This window comes from Balaenoptera borealis (genome assembly GCF_965194805.1).
Source record: "Balaenoptera borealis genome assembly, chromosome: 7".
Taxonomy (NCBI): domain Eukaryota; kingdom Metazoa; phylum Chordata; class Mammalia; order Artiodactyla; family Balaenopteridae; genus Balaenoptera; species Balaenoptera borealis.
Genome location: NC_138864.1, coordinates 114,140,614 through 114,159,835, shown reverse-complemented (window position 1 = coordinate 114,159,835; position 19,222 = coordinate 114,140,614). Strand labels below are relative to the sequence as shown.

Below are 19,222 nucleotides of genomic sequence, written 5' to 3'. Positions count from 1 at the left end.
ACCACTTAAGAGATTTTTTTTTTTTGGTGCTATTTCTTTCTGGATCTCTATCCCAGGTTTTAGGGACACTCATCTTGGAGGCAAGGGAGATGGGAAGTCATCTTTTCTCTAAGAGATATATTTAAAAATAGCATATCATTGATTATTAAGAAAGACAAAGTGTTTCCTTATAGTAAACAAGTTAAAAGAGGGAATGAACATGACTTTGCTGCACATACCTGTATAAGGAAAGAGAAACATGGAAGATAGAGAAAAATATATAGATGGGGAAGAAGGAATGGGAATATAGCAATGCTTGAATTTATCATGGAATAGATAAAGAATAACATTTGTGCCAGGAGGGGACAGGACAAAAGGTATACATGCAAATAGAGACAAATATATGACCTTAAACTAATGGATTTATAGAGGAATATAGAGGAGCCTGAGAGGATACAAATTCAAACTTGTTGTCACCAATAAAGCCTATAGGAGACATGAATCTCCTAAATCAGTTGGAACAAAGAGTTTACCACTAATCACCCTTGGCATCAATTTCAGATGTTTCAGTTCTCATGAAATACCAAGGAAAAGCAAGTATCCTATAGCCGTAGGGACTTTTGAAAACTGAAATATTGCCTTTTTAAAGCTAGACACAAGAAAGACACATGGTCCATTGAACTGTGAAGATCTTGATTTTGATAAAATGATGGTTAGTTAAGTAGCAGCAACCTTGCCTCAAACTTCCCCTGTTTCTTCTTTGGCTGCCTTCAACCCAGCCAAAAATAAACTTTCCCTCCTCTTGCAGTATTTTCCACATTATCAGGAACATTGCAGCACCTGCTGGGAGAGCCAGTGAGTGGAGGGCAGTGGCCATATTGAATGGTAATGGTGTCCACTGTTTAAGTCAGCTGGATGGAAATTAAACTCTATGCCGCCTCACCATTAGAGAGCTTTTCTCCCACATCTGGCAGTCCTCCTGATGAGAAATATCTCAGGCATGGTTGGCTGTATATCAGGGATTAAAAGAAGCTTGTAGAGAGGCCAAAGTGGCAGTCAAATAACTAGAAAAGATTTGATATCAGCCTGTACATGTAATATTCCAGGTGAATTGGTCTATGTAATCATCTTTTTTTTTTATGAAGAGAAAAAAAACCAATAGAAACTAAGCCTGAACAATTCTGATTCAGTCCTAGGTCTATCTTTATGAGGTATATGACTTTGGGGAAAGCATTCAACCTTTCAGAAGAGTTTACTCTCCTCATCTGTAAAGCAGGCATAACAACATATGCATTTGAAGCAACAGTTACTGACCATTGTGCTGTGACACAGAGGGACACAAGGATATTTCTACAACGACATCATTGTATGTTTCCTGAGTGTGAGATGAAAAGGATGGGGGGGTTAGAGCAATTACATGTACACATAACAGCAGACCATCTTATCTTTGCCACAGGGTGAAGTCAGTGTTTCCAAGGTAATAGTTAATAATGTCTCACATGAATACTACACACACACACACACACACACACATACACACATACACATACACATACACACACACACATACACATACACACACACACAAACCCAGAGGACAGTAATGAAAACCTACATACAGCATTATTTTGTTCTACTTCACATGAGTTCTTCTTCTTGTTTTGATGTATCAGTGTGTGAGCTTGTACACAGGAAGATATTTTGTATGCACATATTTTCCTTTGTGTGTTTGAAGTAGGGAAAAAGTTGAAAACTGCTGCTCTAAAGAGTTGTAAAGTTTAAATGCAATAATATATAAGAAAATTTTGTAAAACTCAATACATTGTAAGGTGCCCATCCTCATAGAATTTGATGAGTTTCCAGAATCGCTGATGATTTTTTCAGGAGGAAAAAGTAGAAAATTTTTTTAGAAAATGAATTCTGTTCTAAGTACAATAATATTAAGTATGATTTTTTTTCTGTAATGCAACAATACTGCTTTGCATGCTTTTAATGTATCACATGCTATTTTTAAAAAGTTCAGTTGCTTTCAACACTCAATTTTGATCATTTAAGATGTCTACATTTTTTCTTCACTGGTAGAGCCATCTATCAACTCATTTCAAGTCCTTAAATTGGGAGACCTCATGTTTATTTAAGTATCTGAGAGTGTTGTAAAAACACCTTCAATCAATGTCCAGAATTTGATTCCTATCTAAAAAACGTTTGAAAATACTTTGTTTCTTTAGGATTGTAAGATTTCCCAGGAACAATTTTTGAGAATGCTCATGAAAAAAAAATTAGGCTGTATTAGGATCAGCTGGGAGGAGAACGAGACAACCTTGACCGCTAGCAGAGTCATTTTACCTGGATTGAAACTCCCTCTGAAGCCATCTTTAGAAATTAGCAGGGAGCTTAGGAATGCTTTACCCTCTCTCCAGCAGAGAAGACAATGGGGGAAATTCTGTGATGAGGGTGTGAGGAGAGCAAATATAAAAGCAGGCTTTATACCTTTGACATTGAGAGGCCTACAGTCGTGAGGAGAGTGTTCCTCTTTTGGCTTTTGTCACCAGTGGGAAATGAGAAAGGGAAATGAAACCCTTTTCTTTGATTAGTCAGATGACGCTCTTGAGGAAAGTACTAACTGGTGAGGGAAGCCACACACAAAGGTATTGAGGCCAAGCCACCTTGAGGCTCTTGAAACGCAGGGTCATGGCCAGGTTCAATAAAGTGGTTTATCTCAGAACACCAGTCACAGTCTGTAAGAGATTAAATTGATAAGAGCAAATCACTAATTAGTGATTGCTGATACTAATTTATAGCAGATACTTTAAAAAAAGCATGCAGGGTATATTCCTTTTAAACAGCGTTCAAAATATTATGTCGAACATTTTAAAAATAAAAATTATCTCAAAAAGCAAATAAAATAAATGGTCACATTCACAACTATTGTTTGAATCAGATGACTTTGGTAGAGATTGCTACTGCCTCAACTTGAGGATTCATCCCTTTTATTCTTTTAAACGTTCATAAATTTTCTAATGTTGATAGCACAAGCCTAAGTATCCAATAATAATCCAAGGTTAAGAATGATGATAGTTCCTTTGATTGTGAGACCAGAGAAAAATCATTTTGGTCAAATGGCAGCTTTGTTTTTACATTAAATCAAAACAAATCCAAGCCCAGAGCCCTGGGTCTGGGAAAGTTATAATCAGAATAAATTTTCAATCATAGAAATGGGCATCCACTTCAGCAGAGACAGGGACAAGGGGAAGACCATGGTACATGCTGTTGTCACCCTAGTTGTCTTTTAGACTTGTGCCTACTTCAGAATCCTTGCTTTCTCTGCTTTGATTGTTGCAGTGTGATGGAACAGATCTCACCCCAAAGATTCAGGAACTGAAGTTCCAGTGTATAGTATTTTTAAATATACCCAGGTAAGCTCTGTTCATATTGTTTCCTTGGTTTGATGTGAACTCCATTTGACTTAAGGTTTTCTGCTTTCATTGTAGAAAATTTCCAGGTACAAACAATGAAAAACAGTTATTTTAATGGCTTATTAAGGGTTTTCGAGTCTGATAATTTTGTTCTCCTACTTGGTTTGTTTAGTGTTATCTGTGGTATTTTTTTGTGTATGTGATACGGCATGCATGGTGTATACTTACCCATCCTTAAGAAGCCCAGGCAGCCCTCTGGATTGGAACATTTTAATGTAATTCTCCATTACTGACGCCTTCCATCCCCTCACCCTCCAGGAATGATAGACTTGAACAAATCCCTGTTCTCAGTTTCCCAAAAGCTATTAGGCAACCATCCAGCCTGATTTCAGCGTGGAATTCATTCAAAATAATTGCCAGATGATTACTTTGAAGAAATAGGATCAATTAGAGTAGCATTTTCTAGCCAGGATGTCAACTCTCTTTGGTGCTATTATATACCTCAGGAGAAAGGGATATTTAAGATTAACTAGTCTCAAAATAAGCATGTATCTCAGTGGCATCAAATTAGATTCTAAGCTCCCAAGCCAAGATTTTGAAAGGGGTGGATCTATGACCCTTTGTTATTTGCAAACCAGACAACTCAGATACAAAAATCCATGAGCAAGTTCTGTTTAGACTGAATTTAGTTGAAATGAGAATTGTGTGTAAATCTATGGCTAGGAAAATATATTATAGTCTCCTGATTACTTTTGGCAGTGCTCACTGTAGCCCCTTACAACCTATTCCGGAAGTATTTACATTTTAGTTGTCTAAGTAGAAGGCCTAGTAGAGTCTCAGGAAACATTGTTTATTAGCAATAACAATGCTCTTCTCTTTTTCTTCTTGCTCCTCCCCCATCCCCCCCCTGGATTTTGCTTTCTCCACTTTTCAACTTCCTTGATTTCCCCTTCCCTTTCTAATCTCACATCTTTGTCTCATCCCTTTTTCACTCCTTCTGTCTGCTTCAGTTACCTTTCCTTCGTCCTGGGGTACTTATTGCCTTGGTTCTGTGTATATTATTGATGCTTACCCACCTCAGTTCCATGTCCCTTTCCTATTGGCATGTATATGTCTCCCTCCAAAACCAAGTTCTGAAACCACCTATTGATAACTCACGGTATGTGATAGAAAGTAAGCATTTGTGAATTACAGAGTGAGATATGTTGATAAATAATGAATTAGGAGAAAGTTGGGCTCCATGGGATGCTTTTGTTGTAAAATTTTGTCCCATTTTCATAAATTGATACTTGGAGGTGATAAATTCATTTTCTTTTTTATTGGGAGGTGTGAACCAAGAGTAGAAAGCTGTTCTTGTGTGAAATAAACATCGGATCGAACTATAAATTAATCCCCAATGATAATCATGGGGGGACTGGAACAAATTTAATTCTGTTTTTACTCTTCTCTTGCAGATATTGTGCTGGCACAATGCCTTGGGGGAACCCAGGAGATCACCATGACTTTGAACCTCAGCGTCATGATGATGGTTATATTGAAGTCATTGGATTCACCATGGCCTCTTTGGTGGGCAATGCATCTATGTTATTGAAGTGAAATGTACTTTAGTCAGAGGTAGACTTTACTATTCATTTTACAGGACCTTGGTATAATGTTCTTTCCTGGCTTATCAACTCACAAACTTTATGCAACGTAGAGTTGCTAGGGGAAGACAAAAACAAAACGTAATTCTTCATGTCACTAAAAAAATTGATGCATATTTTTTGTTTAAACTTCAAAGATAAATGAATATTATGTGTCAATTATCCTGATGAATTTTCTACCAGAATGAAGTGGAAAGGTTTCATGCTAATTAAATAGCATTATGCCACAGACATATCCTAGCATTGATGCAGAAACCTTGCCATTTGATACTTTTTTGGTTTGCTGAGTACTTGAGTGCTTAGATAAAAAACAAAGTGATCATTTGCATTCATCTCCATCTTGCCTGCTTAAGCATAAGATGGGCATCTCCCTTATCACAAAATACCTGAATATAGAAAAACATCATTGTTGTGACATTAATGAATATTCAGTTGCACAGTATCGAGATCACCTTGCATTTTAATTTTGTTTGCTGGTATTAAAAAAGTAAACATATAGTATAAGGTCAGTTTCAAGCAGGTTTTAGCCATGTGTTTCAACTTATTATTGAATGATGAGGAAACCAATTAAAAAGTTTGCTTATCATTTTATCTGGTGTAAATCAGGCCACACTATCAGTTTGTAAAGCAAATTAAAATAAAGCTTCTACTTGCACTTGGCTAGCACTTGGTTTGTGCCATACCTTATGCCTCAAAGCAAGAAGGTTGTATTTCTTGTCCTGAACAACCCAAAACAACTCTTTTTCACTCATCTTGTGGATTCCAAATGACTTTTCCTCCATCACCTCGAATTAGTGAGATTTAACAGAATACCCTATTGTGATTATGGCAAGAATGTCCATCGCCTGAGATGGTGGTGCTGCTCGTTACATGTGCCATGTCTACAATGAAATGGCCGTTAGGTGTAAAAGATTGCTCTAGGATTGATCTAATTTTCAGAGTTGTAGCTCATCTATAGCTCTTTCTCTCCAAAGGTCTTTATGCTAACTATAGGTAAAGACTCAGCCAAGAGCAAATAGGAATAAGTCCAGGTAGGGTATGTGCCAGGGAGAATTCTTGGAGGTGCCCAAGACAAACCTGGCCACATGTGTTTTACTCATTCATTTATTCACTAATCCAGTGGCCATGTATTGAATGTTTACCGTGTGTGAGAGCTTCCTAGTCCTGGCTGTGTGGTAGAAGGCTGTCAGGGAATGTCTAAGAGAAGATGATCCCTTACCTAGGCTTGGGAGGGCAGGGAGAATATTAAGACACTTTCCCATTGCTCCCAAGATCAAAATCTAAATCTTTATCACAAAATTGAGTTTCTCTCTGATTCTCCATCCTTTCCCACTACCCTCTTTGTTTTCTAGCTCGTTGCCTCTCAAGTCAAGTATAGCTTTGGACATCCCTTGCTTCTTTTGTACCACAGGGACACTGCATCTGCTGCTCTCTCTCAAATGTTCTTTACCCCTTCATCTTCTATAACTTTTCAGTCTGTATCTGTGTCAGGTTCTTTTTATAGTCTTTTTTTGGTTTGGGTTGTTTCTGCTTACAATTATATAATTAAAGTCTGAACAAGAAGGAGATGGCAGAGTGAAGCTGGGTAATTAGAGGAGAATTTAATGGAGGGACTCTACAAATAGTGCACTAGGTTTATGAGAAGCAACAGTGGATGGTGTTGTATTCCTGAGCTAAAGGTGCAAAGGCAGGGAAGCAGTCAGTTGTACCAGAAAGAGAACTATTTGGGAAAGACCACCTGTTAGGAGTAGTATTTGCTAAGTGAAAGCAGCCATCCAGTGCCAGCCTGGCAGGGAGAGGGTCAGGGACATCAATACAATTCTTGCCCTCCAGATCTTCTGCTGCTGTCTCCCTCTGGAGAAGTCTAACAGAAGCCGGAGGACAAGGGAGCCATGAATACAGTCTAAATGGGTCAGTTTCACAGGACAAAAAGGAGCGCAGGGAAGGGGTGGAGTGCTGGGTGGGAGTGGCAGATGGTCGGTATCCCTCACTCCAGTGTATCTCTGGTACACAGCAGAGAGCCTGATACCTGTAACTGGCAACGAGTAAATGTGACAGGATGAATGAATTTTGCCAGGAGAAGAAGAATGAACTTGGCATTCTGGAAAAAGGGAAATTTATATACACTTGGTAGTATTAGAGATCATATTCCTCTGTGGAGACAACAGTTAGTCTTACGTAGCATAAAGGTAGGTGAAAAGTGAGGGTGATGGAGGTGATGCTGGAGAGGCAGGCAGGGGTGAGATCACAAAGCGCATTAGAGAATTTATCTAGGAGTTTTGACTTTGAGGAATTAGTAAAGTGTGTTTTTTCTTTATTAAAAAAATATTTTTTAACATCTTTATTGGAGTATAATTGCTTTACAGTGGTGTGTTAGCTTCTGCTGTATCAAAAAGTGAATCAGCTATACGTATACATATATCCCCATATCCCCTCCCTCTTGCATCTTCCTATCCCACCCCCTAGGTGGTCACAAAGCACCGAGCTGATCTCCCTGTGCTATGCAGCTGCTTCTCACTAGCTATCTATTTTACATTTGGTAGTGTATATATGTCCATGCCACTCTCTCACTTTGTCCCAGCTTACCCTTCCCCCTCCCCGTGTCCTCAAGTCCATTCTCTACGTCTGCGTCTTTATTCCTGTCCAGCCCCTAGGTTCATCAGAACCATATTCTTTTTTAGAGTCCATATATATGTGTTAGCATATGATATTTATTTTTCTCTTTCTGACTGACTTCACTCTGTATGACTGACTCTAGGTCCATCCACCTCACTACAAATAACTCAATTTCATTTTTTATGGCTGAGTAATATTTCATTGTATATACGTGCCATATCTTCTTTATCCATTCTGTCGATGGACACTGAGGTTGCTTCCATGTCCTGGCTATTGTAAATAGTGCTGCAATGAACATTGTGGTACATGACCCTTTTTGAATTATGGTTTTCTCAGGGTATATGCCCAGTAGTGGGATTGCTGGGTCATATGGTAGTTCGACTTTTAGTTTTATAAGGAACCTCCATATTGTTCTCCATAGTGGCTGTATCAATTTACATTCCCACCAACAGTACAAGAGGGTTCCCTTTTCTCCACACCCTCTCCAGCATTTATTGTTTGTAGATTTTTTGATGATGGCCATTCTGACTGGTGTGAGGTGATACCTCATTGTAGTTTTGATTTGCATTTCTCTAATGATTAGTGATGTTGAGCATCCTTTCATGGGTTTGTTGGCAATCTGTATATCTTCTTTGCAGAAATGTCTATTTAGGTCTTCTGCCCATTTTTGGATTGGGTTGTTTATGTTTTTGATATTGAGCTGCATGAACTGCTTGTATATTTTGGAGGTTAATCCTTTGTCAGTTGCTTCGTTTGCAAATATTTTCTCCCATTCTGAGGGTTGTCTTTTTGTCTTGTTTATGGTTTTCTTTGCTGTGCAAAAGCTTTTAAGTTTCATTAGGTCCCATTTGTTTATTTTTGTTTTTATTTACCTTTCTCTAGGAGGTGGATCAAAAAGGATCTTGCTGTGATTTATGTCATAGAGTGTTCTACCTATGTTTTCCTCTAAGAGTTTTATAGTGTCTGGCCTTACATTTAGGTCTTTAATCCATTTTGAGTTTATTTTTGTGTATGGTATTAAGGAGTGTTCTAATTTCATTCTTTTACATGTAGCTATCCAGTTTTCCCAGCACCACTTATTGAAGAGGCTGTCCTTTCTCCACTGTATATTCTTGCCTCCTTTATCAAAGATAAGATGACCATATGTGCGTGGGTTTATCTGTGGGCTTTCTATCCTGTTCCATTGATCTATATTTCTGTTTTTGTGCCAGTACCATACTGTCTTGATTACTGTAGCTTTGTAGTGTAGTCTGAAGTCCAGGAGCTTGATTCCTCCAGCTCGTTTTTCTTTCTCAAGATTGCTTTGGCTATTTGGGGTCTTTTGTGTTTCCATACAAATTGTGAAATTTTTTGTTGTAGTTCTGTGAAAAATACCATAGGTAGTTTGATAGAGATTGCACTGAATCTGTAGATTGCTTTGGGTAGTATATTCATTTTCACAATGTTGATTCTTCCAATCCAAGAACATGGTATATCTCTCCATCTGTTTGTATCATCTTTAATTTCTTTCATCACTGTCTTATAGTTTTCTGCATACAGGTCTTTTGTCTCCTTAGGTAGGTTTATTCCTAGGTATTTTATTCTTTTTGTTGCAGTTGTAAATGGGAGTGTTTCCTTAATTTCTCTTTCAGATTTTTCATCATTAGTGTATAGGAATGCAAGAGATTTCTGTGCATTAATTTTGTATCCTGCTACTTTACCAGATTCATTGATTAGCTCTGTAGTTTTCTGGTAGCATCTTTAGGATTCTCTATGTATAGTATCATGTCATCTGCAAACAGTGACAGCTTTTCTTCTTTTCCAAATTGGATTCCTTTTATTTCTTTTTCTTCTCTGATTGATGTAGCTAAAACTTCCAAAACTGTATTGAATAGTAGTGGTGAGAGTGGGCAACCTTGTCTTGTTCCTGATCTTAGTGGAAATGGTTTCAGTATTTCACCATTGAGAGTGATGTTGGCTGTGGGTTTGTCATATATGGCCTCTTTTATGTTGAGGTAAGTTCCCTCTATGCCTACTTTCTGGAGGATTTTTATCATAAATGGGTGTTGAATTTTGTCAAAAGCGTTTTCTGCATCTATTGAGATTATCATATGGTTTTTATTCTTCAGTTTGTTAATATGGTGTATCACATTGATTGATTCCTGTATTTTGAAGAATCCTTGCATTCCTGAGATAAACCCCACTTGATCATGGTGTATGATCCTTTTAATGTGCTGGTGGATTCTGTTTGCTAGTATTTTGTTGAGGATTTTTGCATCTATGTTCATCAGTGATATTGGCCTGTAGTTTTCTTTTTTTGTGACATCTTTGTCTGGTTTTGGTATCAGGGTGATGATGGCCTCGTAGAAAGAGTTTGGGAGTGTTCCTCCCTCTGCTATATTTTGGAAGAGTTTGAGAAAGATAGGTGTTAACTCTTCTCTAAATGTTTGATAGAACTCGCCTGTGAAGCCGTCTGGCCCTGGGCTTTTGTTTGTTGGAAGAATTTTAATCACAGTTTCAATTTCAGTGCTTGTGATTGGTCTGTTTATATTTTCTATTTCTTCCTGGTTCAGTCTCCGAAGGTTGTGCTTTTCTAAGAATTTGTCCATTTCTTCCAGGTTGTCCATTTTATTGGCATACAGTTGCTTGTAGTAATCTCTCATGATTCTTTGTATTTCTGCAGTGTCAGTGGTTACTTCTCCTTTTTCATTTCTAATTCTATTGATTTGAGTCTTTTCCCTTTTTTTCTTGATGAATCTGGCTAATGGTTTATCAATTTTGTTTATCTTCTCAAAGAACCATCTTTTAGTTTTATTGATCTTTGCTATCATTTCCTTCACTTCTTTTTCATTTATTTCTGATCTGATCTTTATGATTTCTTTCCTTCTGCTAACCTTGGGTTTTTTTGTTCTTCTTTCTCTAATTGCTTTAGGTGTAAGATTAGGTTGTTTATTTGAGGTTTTTCTTGTTTTTTGAGGTAGGATTGTATTGCTATAAACTTCCCTCTTAGAACTGCTTTTGCTGCATCCCATAGGTTTTGGGTCGTCGTGTCTACATTGTCATTTGTTTCTAGGTATTTTTTGATTTCCTCTTTGATTTCTTCAGTGATCGCTTGGTTATTTAGTAGTGTATTGTTTAGCCTCCATGTGTTTGTATTTTTTAGTTTTTTTTCCTGTAATTGATATCTAGTCTTATAGTGTTGTGGCCAGAAAATATACTTGATATGATTTCAATTTTCTTAAGTTTACCAAGGCTTGATTTGTGACCCAAGGTATGCTCTATCCTGGAGAATGTTCCATGAGCACGTGAGAAGAAAGAGTATTCTGTTGTTTTTGGATGGAATGTCCTCTAAATATCAATTAAGTCCATCTTGTTTAATGTGTCATTTATAGCTTGTGTTTCCGTATTTATTTTCATTTTGGATGATTTGTCCATTGGTGAAAGTGGGGTGTTAAAGTCCCCTACTATTATTGTACTACTGTCAATTTCCCCTTTTATGGCTGTTAGCATTTGCCTTATGTATTAAGGTGCTCCTATGTTGGGTGCATAAATATTTACAATTGTTATATCTTCTTCTTGGATTGATCCCTTGGTCATCATGTAGTGTCCTTCTTTGTCTCTTGTAATAGTCTGTATTTTAAAGTCTATTCTGTCTGATATGAGAATGGCTACTCCAGCTTTATTTGCTTTCCATTTGCATGGAATATCTTCTTCCATCCCCTCACTTTCAGTCTGTACATGTTCCTAGGTCTGAAGTGGGTCTCTTGTAGGCAGTGTATATACAGGTCTTGTTTTTGTATCCATTCAGCCAGTCTATGTCTTTTGATTGGAGCATTTAATCCATGTACATTTAAGGTAATTATCAATATGTATGTCCGTATTACCATTTTCTTAATAGTTTTGGATTTGTTTTTGTAGGTCTTTTCCTTCTCTTGTGTTTCCTGCCTAGAGAAGTTCCTTTAGCATTTGTTGAAAAGCTGCTTTGGTGGTGCTGAATTCTCATAGCTTTTGCTTGTCTGTAAAGATTTTAATTTCTCCATTGAATCTGAATGAGATCCTTGCTGGGTACAGTAATCTTGCTTGTAGGTTTTACCCTTTCATCACTTTAAATATGTCCTCCCACACCCTTCTGGCTTGCAGAATTTCTGCTGAAAGAGCAGCTGTTAACCTTATGGGGATTCCCTTGTATGTTATTTGTTGGTTTTCCCTTGCTGCTTTTAATATTTTTTCTTTGTATTTAATTTTTGATAGTTTGATTAATATATGTCTTGGCATGTTTCTCCTTGGATTTATCCTGTATGGGACTCTCTGCACTTCCTGGACTTGATTGACTATTTCCTTTCCCATGTTAGGGAAGTTTTCAACTATAATCTCTTCAAATATTTTCACAGTCCCTTTATTTTTCTCTTCTTCGGGGACCCCTATAATTTGAATGTTGGTGAATTTAATGTTGTCCCACAGGTCTCTGCGACTGTCCTTAATTCTTTTTTCTTTATTCTCCTTTTTGGTAGTTATTTCCACTATTTTATCTTCCAGGTCACTTATCCTTTCTTCTGTCTCAGTTATTCTGCTATTGATTCCTTCTAGAGAATTTTTAATTTCATTTATTGTGTTGTTCATCATTGTTTGTTTGCTCCATAGTTCTTCTAGGTCCTTGTTAAATGTTTCTTGTATTTTCTCCATTCTATTGCCAAGATTTTGGATCATCTTTACTATCATTACTGTGAATTCTTTTTCAGGTAGACTGCCTATTTCCTCTTCATTTGTTTGGTCTGGTGGGTTTTTACCTTGCTCCTTCATCTGCTGTGTATTTCTCTGTCTTCTCATTTTGCTTAACTTACTGTGTTTGGGGTCTCCTTTTTGCAGGCTACAGGTTTGTAGTTTCCGTTGTTTTTGGTGTCTGCCCCCAGTGGGTAAGGTTGGTTCAATGGGTTGTGTAGGCTTCCTGGTGGAGAGGAGTGGTGCCTGTGTTCTGGTGGATGAGGCTGGATCTTGTCTTCCTGGTGGGCAGGACCACGTCCGGTGGTGTGTTTTTGGGTTTCTGTGAACTTATTTTGATTTTTGGCAACCTCTCTGCTAATGGGTGTGGTTGTGTTCCTGTCTTGCTAGTTGTTTGGCATGGGGTGTCCAGCACTGGAGCTTGCTGGTCGTTGAGTGGATCTGGGTCTTAGCGTTGAGATGGAGATCTCTGGGAGAGCTCTTGCCAATTGATATTACAAGGGGCTGGGAGGTCTCTGGTGGACCAATGTCCTGAACTCAGCTCTCCCACCTCAGAGGCTCAGGCCTGACACCTGGCTGGAGCACGAAGACCCTGTCAGCCACACGGCTGGGTCATCCTGGAGAAGATGGACTGAAGCCAGGAGAAAGCTAGAGGATGGGAGACCTGTCAGAAGGCTTGTTTGATGAAATCAGGCAAATGTTGGTGACATTCTGTACCCAGGCTCTACTTGCAAAGGGGAAAGGGGTGCCTCGGGAAGCCGAGCACACGCTTCCACCTAAAGTGTGTTTTAAAAATAAATACTTGGTTATGGGAAAAGTTCAGTGTAAAAACAGACAGTATATTGGACCCTCATGCACCATCTTTTAGCCTCTGTAATTATCAGTTCATGGACAATTTTATTTCTGTCCCCAGCTATGATCTCCTGTCTTATATTATTTTGAAGTAAATCCCAGATATTATATCATTTTACCCATGAAGTTTTCTGAATGTGTTTTTAAAAGGTAAGACTTTCTTTTATGGATACAATCACAACATGTTATCTCAAAAATTAAAATAATAGCTTCTGAATATCACTAAATACTCAGTATTCAAATTTTTAATTGTCTTGCAGATGTCATTTGTTTTCTTATGCTCTGTTTGTTTTCATCAGGATTCAGATACAATGCATTCACTGTGATTGGTTGGTATGACACTTAAGTCTCTGTAGGTTCCCACCCACCCATCTCTCTCTCTCTCTTATTTTTCCCTTCATTTATTTATTAAAGAAACCAGGCTATTTGTCCCGTACTGTGCTGATAACATCCCCAAAGTCTCAGTGACGTGTTCTTCTCTCTTCCCTGTTTCCGCTAAGTTGATAGTTGGATATAGATTCATCAGACACATTTTTTCCCAGATCTCTTTTGTAAGTAGTGTTTTATTCTTCCAAAAGAGGATATGTAATGTCTTTTTCTCTCTCTCTCTCTCTCTCTCTCTCTCTCTTTCTGTCTCTCTGGTTAACAGTCTTTGACGATCAATGTCTGCATCCAGGAATCATCAGTAGTTGCAAAATTGTGATAGTCTACTTCTATCCTTCTTCATTTATTAACTGGAATATGTCTCTAAAGAGAAATTTTTTTCTATTCCTACTGTTTGGTTACTTAGTTATACAGTTTGTTTCAGAGAAGCAGGATAAATGGTTCTTTTATATATACATTTTCAAAATAATAAGTTAGTTCACTAGCATCTTTTGATGGTGACTGTGGTTTGGAAGTGGCATCCAATTTTGGGAGCTACTCCCGTGAAGAGTTTGCGTCTGTATACCCTCCCCTTGAAACTAGGTGGGCTTACAAATACTTGGCAAATAGAGTACAGTGGAATTGATGCTGTGTAACTTTTGAGACTGGATCATTAAACGCCATGCAGCATATGGAAAATATGGGCAATATTGATGGTCTCTAATTAACAGGAGTTTTGTAAATGCAAGGTAATACTTATTTAAAATGTCTCACTGCTCTCATTCATTCTATGTCGGTCATGAATATTTATTGAATAGTTGTTGAACCCACAAATACTTATTGAATCCATAAATGATACTCTGCTAGGTAAAATGTTACAGAATGAACCAGTAGAAAAGCTGTGTCCTCAGGATGCCCACAGTTCATGTTGTGGGGGGAGATGAAGAAAGAAATGAGCAGTAGCAGTCTGACGTAAATTCTAGGAGAAAGGCATGTGTGACGATAGAAAGGAGAACCGTGTTTACAAACTGGGGAGATCAGCAAAAATTTCACAGAGGAGGCAGGAGTCTCTATGGGTGAGATGGCCAAGTGGCTGCTCCCCTAGAGGGATCAGCCTAAGAGGGCATGGAAGCCAGGAGAACTACTAGTGGTGGCTCAGAGTGATGATACAAATGGTGAATAAAGGGCAGAAAGAGTTGGGTTTTTATAATTTGTTGTTTTGTTTTAACTGTTATGGGGAGGTTGCAGCAGATGACATGAGACAGGATCAGATTTGTTGCTCAGAAAAGTTATCTGGATGTCAGTGTGAAAGGTGACCAGAATCTTAACTTCTGGAGACAGATGGACAAATCAGGACATTGGTACCAAAGTCCAGGTGAAGAGATGAGGAGATCTGAAAGCCTGAAGAAGGACAGTGGTGATGAAGATAAAAGGGGTTGGTGAATTCAAGAGTTATTGATACAGACTTATTGTGAAGGGTGAGAAAGGAGTATCAGCGAATGCCGGGTGGCCAGCATAGGCAAAGGGAGAATATATTATATGCGATAGAAAATATAAAAGAAAGGTAATAGTGTCAAAAAATGAAGTCTGTTTTATATAAGTTAAAATTGAAACCCCTGTGAGACATCTAAGAAGATATAGAAATGTGCAGTTTGAAATATATGTTTAGAGCTCAGGAGTTCCCTCTAGGTCAGGAGAGAGTATTTAGGGGGGTCTATCAAGTCCTTTTCTCTCCCATCCCATCATTAGTAGGAAAAAGAGGAAAATAATAGATGGGAGTTGGTGTAGAGAAAATGGAATAGTAAAATTATTAAATGTAGATGATACTGCACAATTTTGAACATCCCATGTTGTTTAAATAATATTGCTTGATATTCACACACATCTTACCTTCCTATTCATATAGCAGACACTATTGTATTTTTTTTTTTTACTCAGTAATGAAAGCACTTTATTTTCAGCCCTTCAATTTCACATGCCTTGAAACTATTATGTTTCTAAGAAGGTAAATTATTTGAAAACTCACACATCTGTGTAAGATGATTATATAAACAGAAGAGTGTAGTTACTTGGGTAAAAGTGTATGTATTTTTGTGTATTTAAATTATTCAGAGTGGTGCTTTAAGAGAGAGTTGAAATAGAATTACTAGAATGGGAGAAAAGATTGTTTCTTTTAGACTTTATCTTGTAATTGTACATTTCAAAGCAGAAGTATTCAATTCATTTTACTGGTTGAAATGCATTCCTGTTAATTAAGATGATTCTTCATTGGGTGCTTGGTAACCTGATTAGCTTTTTGGATTCTACACAGACCATAATCAGACCCTATCAGGAAATCAGTTGTATTTACTTCTGCCACAATTTTCTGCCATTACAGTTGTGAAGGGCCTTTCATGTTGAGTCTGTTTCTAAGTAATCTAAAACTTTTCAAGACAGTTCAAAGCATTATTCAGATGGAGGAACTGGGAGCCTAATTTGCTATATGGTATGTAATCCAAAGATTTCAGTCTCCTGAACTTTAAGGAAAGCATAGCCTGCTTTCTTTTTGTTAATTGAAATTAAAATATGTAGGCTGTTTGATATTTATGAATTAGAAAAGCAAAAGGTTATTTGGTGAGAAAAGTTACATAGAGAAACTCCCAGGGTTGAAGTTGTACACATACCAGATAATCCTTTTTTTTTTTTTTTAGAAAAAAGTAATATTAAATGTTTATTTTGATAACACATGTAAGTATAAGAACTAAAACTATTACTCAGAATCACATGATCCATAACTAACTATATTTATATTTTGATGTGTTCCCTTTCAATTGCTTTATTTCCGTGTTTTTAAATATATAGGGAATCATATTATAAGTAAATCCTACTCTTTCATTGTGTAACTATGTCTCATATTATATAATAATTATTCCTTTATGAAAAGCTTCCTTTATGGAACTTTTAGCTTTCTCAATGTTTGGTGGTATAAAACACTCCTGTAATTAACATAATGTTTATAAACCACAGTTAACATTTCAAATTATTTTCTTATGTCAAATCCCCAGGAGAGAAATGACTGATTCAATGGCATAAACATTTTAAAGACTCTTAATAAAAGACTGCTTTCTAGAAATTTTGTACTGTTTACTTGCCCAACAGCAATGTCTAAGAATACCTGATGGGAAGTGATAGGAATTTAATACCCTACAGGTTCTGAAAATGTGTTCATGGATAGAGACAAAAAGCTATTATATTACACTTGATGAAATAGAATGAGAGGATAAAATTACATCCCTAGAAAGAAAGAAATTATGTATGTTTTATGCAGTCAATTATGTCCAACAAAAAAATGAGAGACATGTTGTTTATCTTTATTGTTACCTTTTATGTCTTTTTGGTTTTTTTTTAAATGTCTGTATTTTTTGCATATTTTGATGGGCTGTTTATCTTTTATTGTTGAATTGCAGGTACTGTTTATATATTCTGAATACAAGCCTTTTGACAGATATATTTAGTGCAAATATGTTCTCAGTTTATTTTTATCTTTTTATTTTTTTAATGTTTCTTTTGATCGGCAGAAGTTTAAACATTCTTATGAATTCCAGTTTTAGGAGGTAGGCATATTTCGTGCTAGAGCTTTTTGTGTCCTTCTTAAATAATTGCTTACTCCAGGAAAGGTTGGGAAGATATTCTCCTTTGTTTTCTTCTTGAAGATTTATAGTTTTAGCTTTTATGTATAAGTATGTGATTCAGCTCAAATTCTTGTGTATTCTGCAAAGTAGTTTCAAGATTCATTTTTAAAAATACAATTATCCAAAACTTTGCAAGTTTCTCAATAACATCATGAGAGGTGAAATAAAAGAATCTTATTCATGATTTTTAAAAATACATTTATCCAGTTTTTTTCCAGCACTATTTGTTGAGTAGACTTTCCTTTTCTATAGAATTGTCTTGGTGCCTTTGCCTGTTGATTGTATGTGGGTCTTCTTCTGAACTCTATTCTGTTTCATTGATTTGTTTATCCTTGTGCCACTTCCACACTGTTTTGATTGCTATAGATTTATTGTAAGTCTTCAACCTGGTAATATGAATCATTTCACTTTGCTTTTCTAAGGGTGTTAGGGTTATTCTGCATCTTTTGAATTTGTGTATAGATTTTAGAATTAGTTTGTGTCTACATAAAACTATTTGGATTTTAATTGGGATTGCATTGAATCTATAGGTAAATTTAGGGAGCATTGGCATATTAACATTATTGAATGTTCCAATCTATAAGCATGATATATTTCTCCATTTATTTAGGTGTTCTTTAATTTCTCTTAGCAGTCTTTTATAGTTTTAGTGCAGTTTTCAGGTCCTTGTATACCTTTTGTTAAATTCATTCCTAAGTATTTTAAATAGTATGATTTTAAATTTCACATGTAATTATTATTGCTAATATATAGAAATAACTGATGTTTATGTGTACACACACATGTAGATATTTATTTGTTGACTTTGTCTTGCAGCTTTGCTAAATTCACTCATTAGTTCTAGTAGTTTTTGATATATACCTTAGGTTTTTCTGTATACATAATTGTGTGGTCTGTGAATAGGACAGTTTTATTTCCTTACACACCGATTTATTTTTCTTGCCTTATTGAATGAGCTTGCAATATGTTGAATAACTGTGGTAAGAATGAACATGCTTGCCTTCTTCCCGATTATAGGAGGAAGCATTCCATATTTCCTCATGAGGTATGCTGTTTGGTTGTTGTTGTTTTTATAAAAGCCCTTTATGTAATTAAGTAATTATGATTCTATGTCAGTTTTCTGAGAGTTTTTTTAAGTCACAAATGAGTGATGTATTTAATCAAATGCTTTTTTTTAATATATGGAAGTGACCTGATTTTCTCCTTTATTTTCTTTATATCATAAATTCCACTGATTTTTTTAAAAAAATTACTCAGTTTGCATTTCTAAGTTAAGTCTCACTTGATGTATTATCATTTTTTATATGCTGGATTCAATTTACTAATATTTTGTTAAACATTTTTGTGACTGATTATGAAAGATATTGGTCTATAAATTTATTTTCTTAAACTGTCCTTTATGGGTTTTGATATCAAGGTTATGCTGGCCCCATAAATTGAGATAGGAATTGTCTGCTTTCTGAAAGAATTTGTATAAGATTGGTATTATGTTTTTCCTTAAGTATTTCATAGAATTTCCTAAAGAACTGTCTGGGCTTGAGATTTCTTTGAGGCAAGAATAGATATAGAATTATTCACATTTTCTATTTCTTCTTCAGTCAGTTTTACTAAGTTGAATTTTTCAAGGAATTTGTCCACTTCATTGAAATTGTTAAGTCTATTGGCATAAAGTTGTTCACAGTGTTCTCTTATTATTTTTTTAATGTCTGTAAAATCCCCTCTTTTATTCTTGATACAAGTAATTTGTTACAGACCTTTTTCTCTTATAATTTCAGTTTTTCTCCCCTACTTTGTGCTATTTTTTTCATGTATTACACTTTGACATACATATAAACCCCACATTTCAATATTGATATTTTTGCTTTAAGCAGTCAGTTGTTTTTTGAAGAAATTAAGAGGTGAAAGAACAGTTCATAGTCTTTTATGTATACCCACATATTCACCATTTCCAGCTTTCATCTTTTCTTTCTGTTGATCAAAGATT

At 36.3% G+C, this 19,222-nt stretch overlaps 1 protein-coding gene across 9 annotated transcripts in view; it reads left to right on the top strand.

Annotated features, from left to right (window-relative positions):
* Window positions 1-19,222, top strand: part of DGKI (diacylglycerol kinase iota) — a 477,321-nt gene that overhangs the window by 292,766 nt on the left and 165,333 nt on the right. For all 9 annotated transcript variants that reach the window (XM_082398061.1, XM_082398060.1, XM_082398058.1 and 6 more), the window contains 2 exons: window positions 3,322-3,395; window positions 4,850-4,961. In XM_082398061.1, the coding sequence (XP_082254187.1) occupies window positions 3,322-3,395; window positions 4,850-4,961 (186 nt within the window). The remainder of the gene's footprint in view (window positions 1-3,321; window positions 3,396-4,849; window positions 4,962-19,222) is intronic.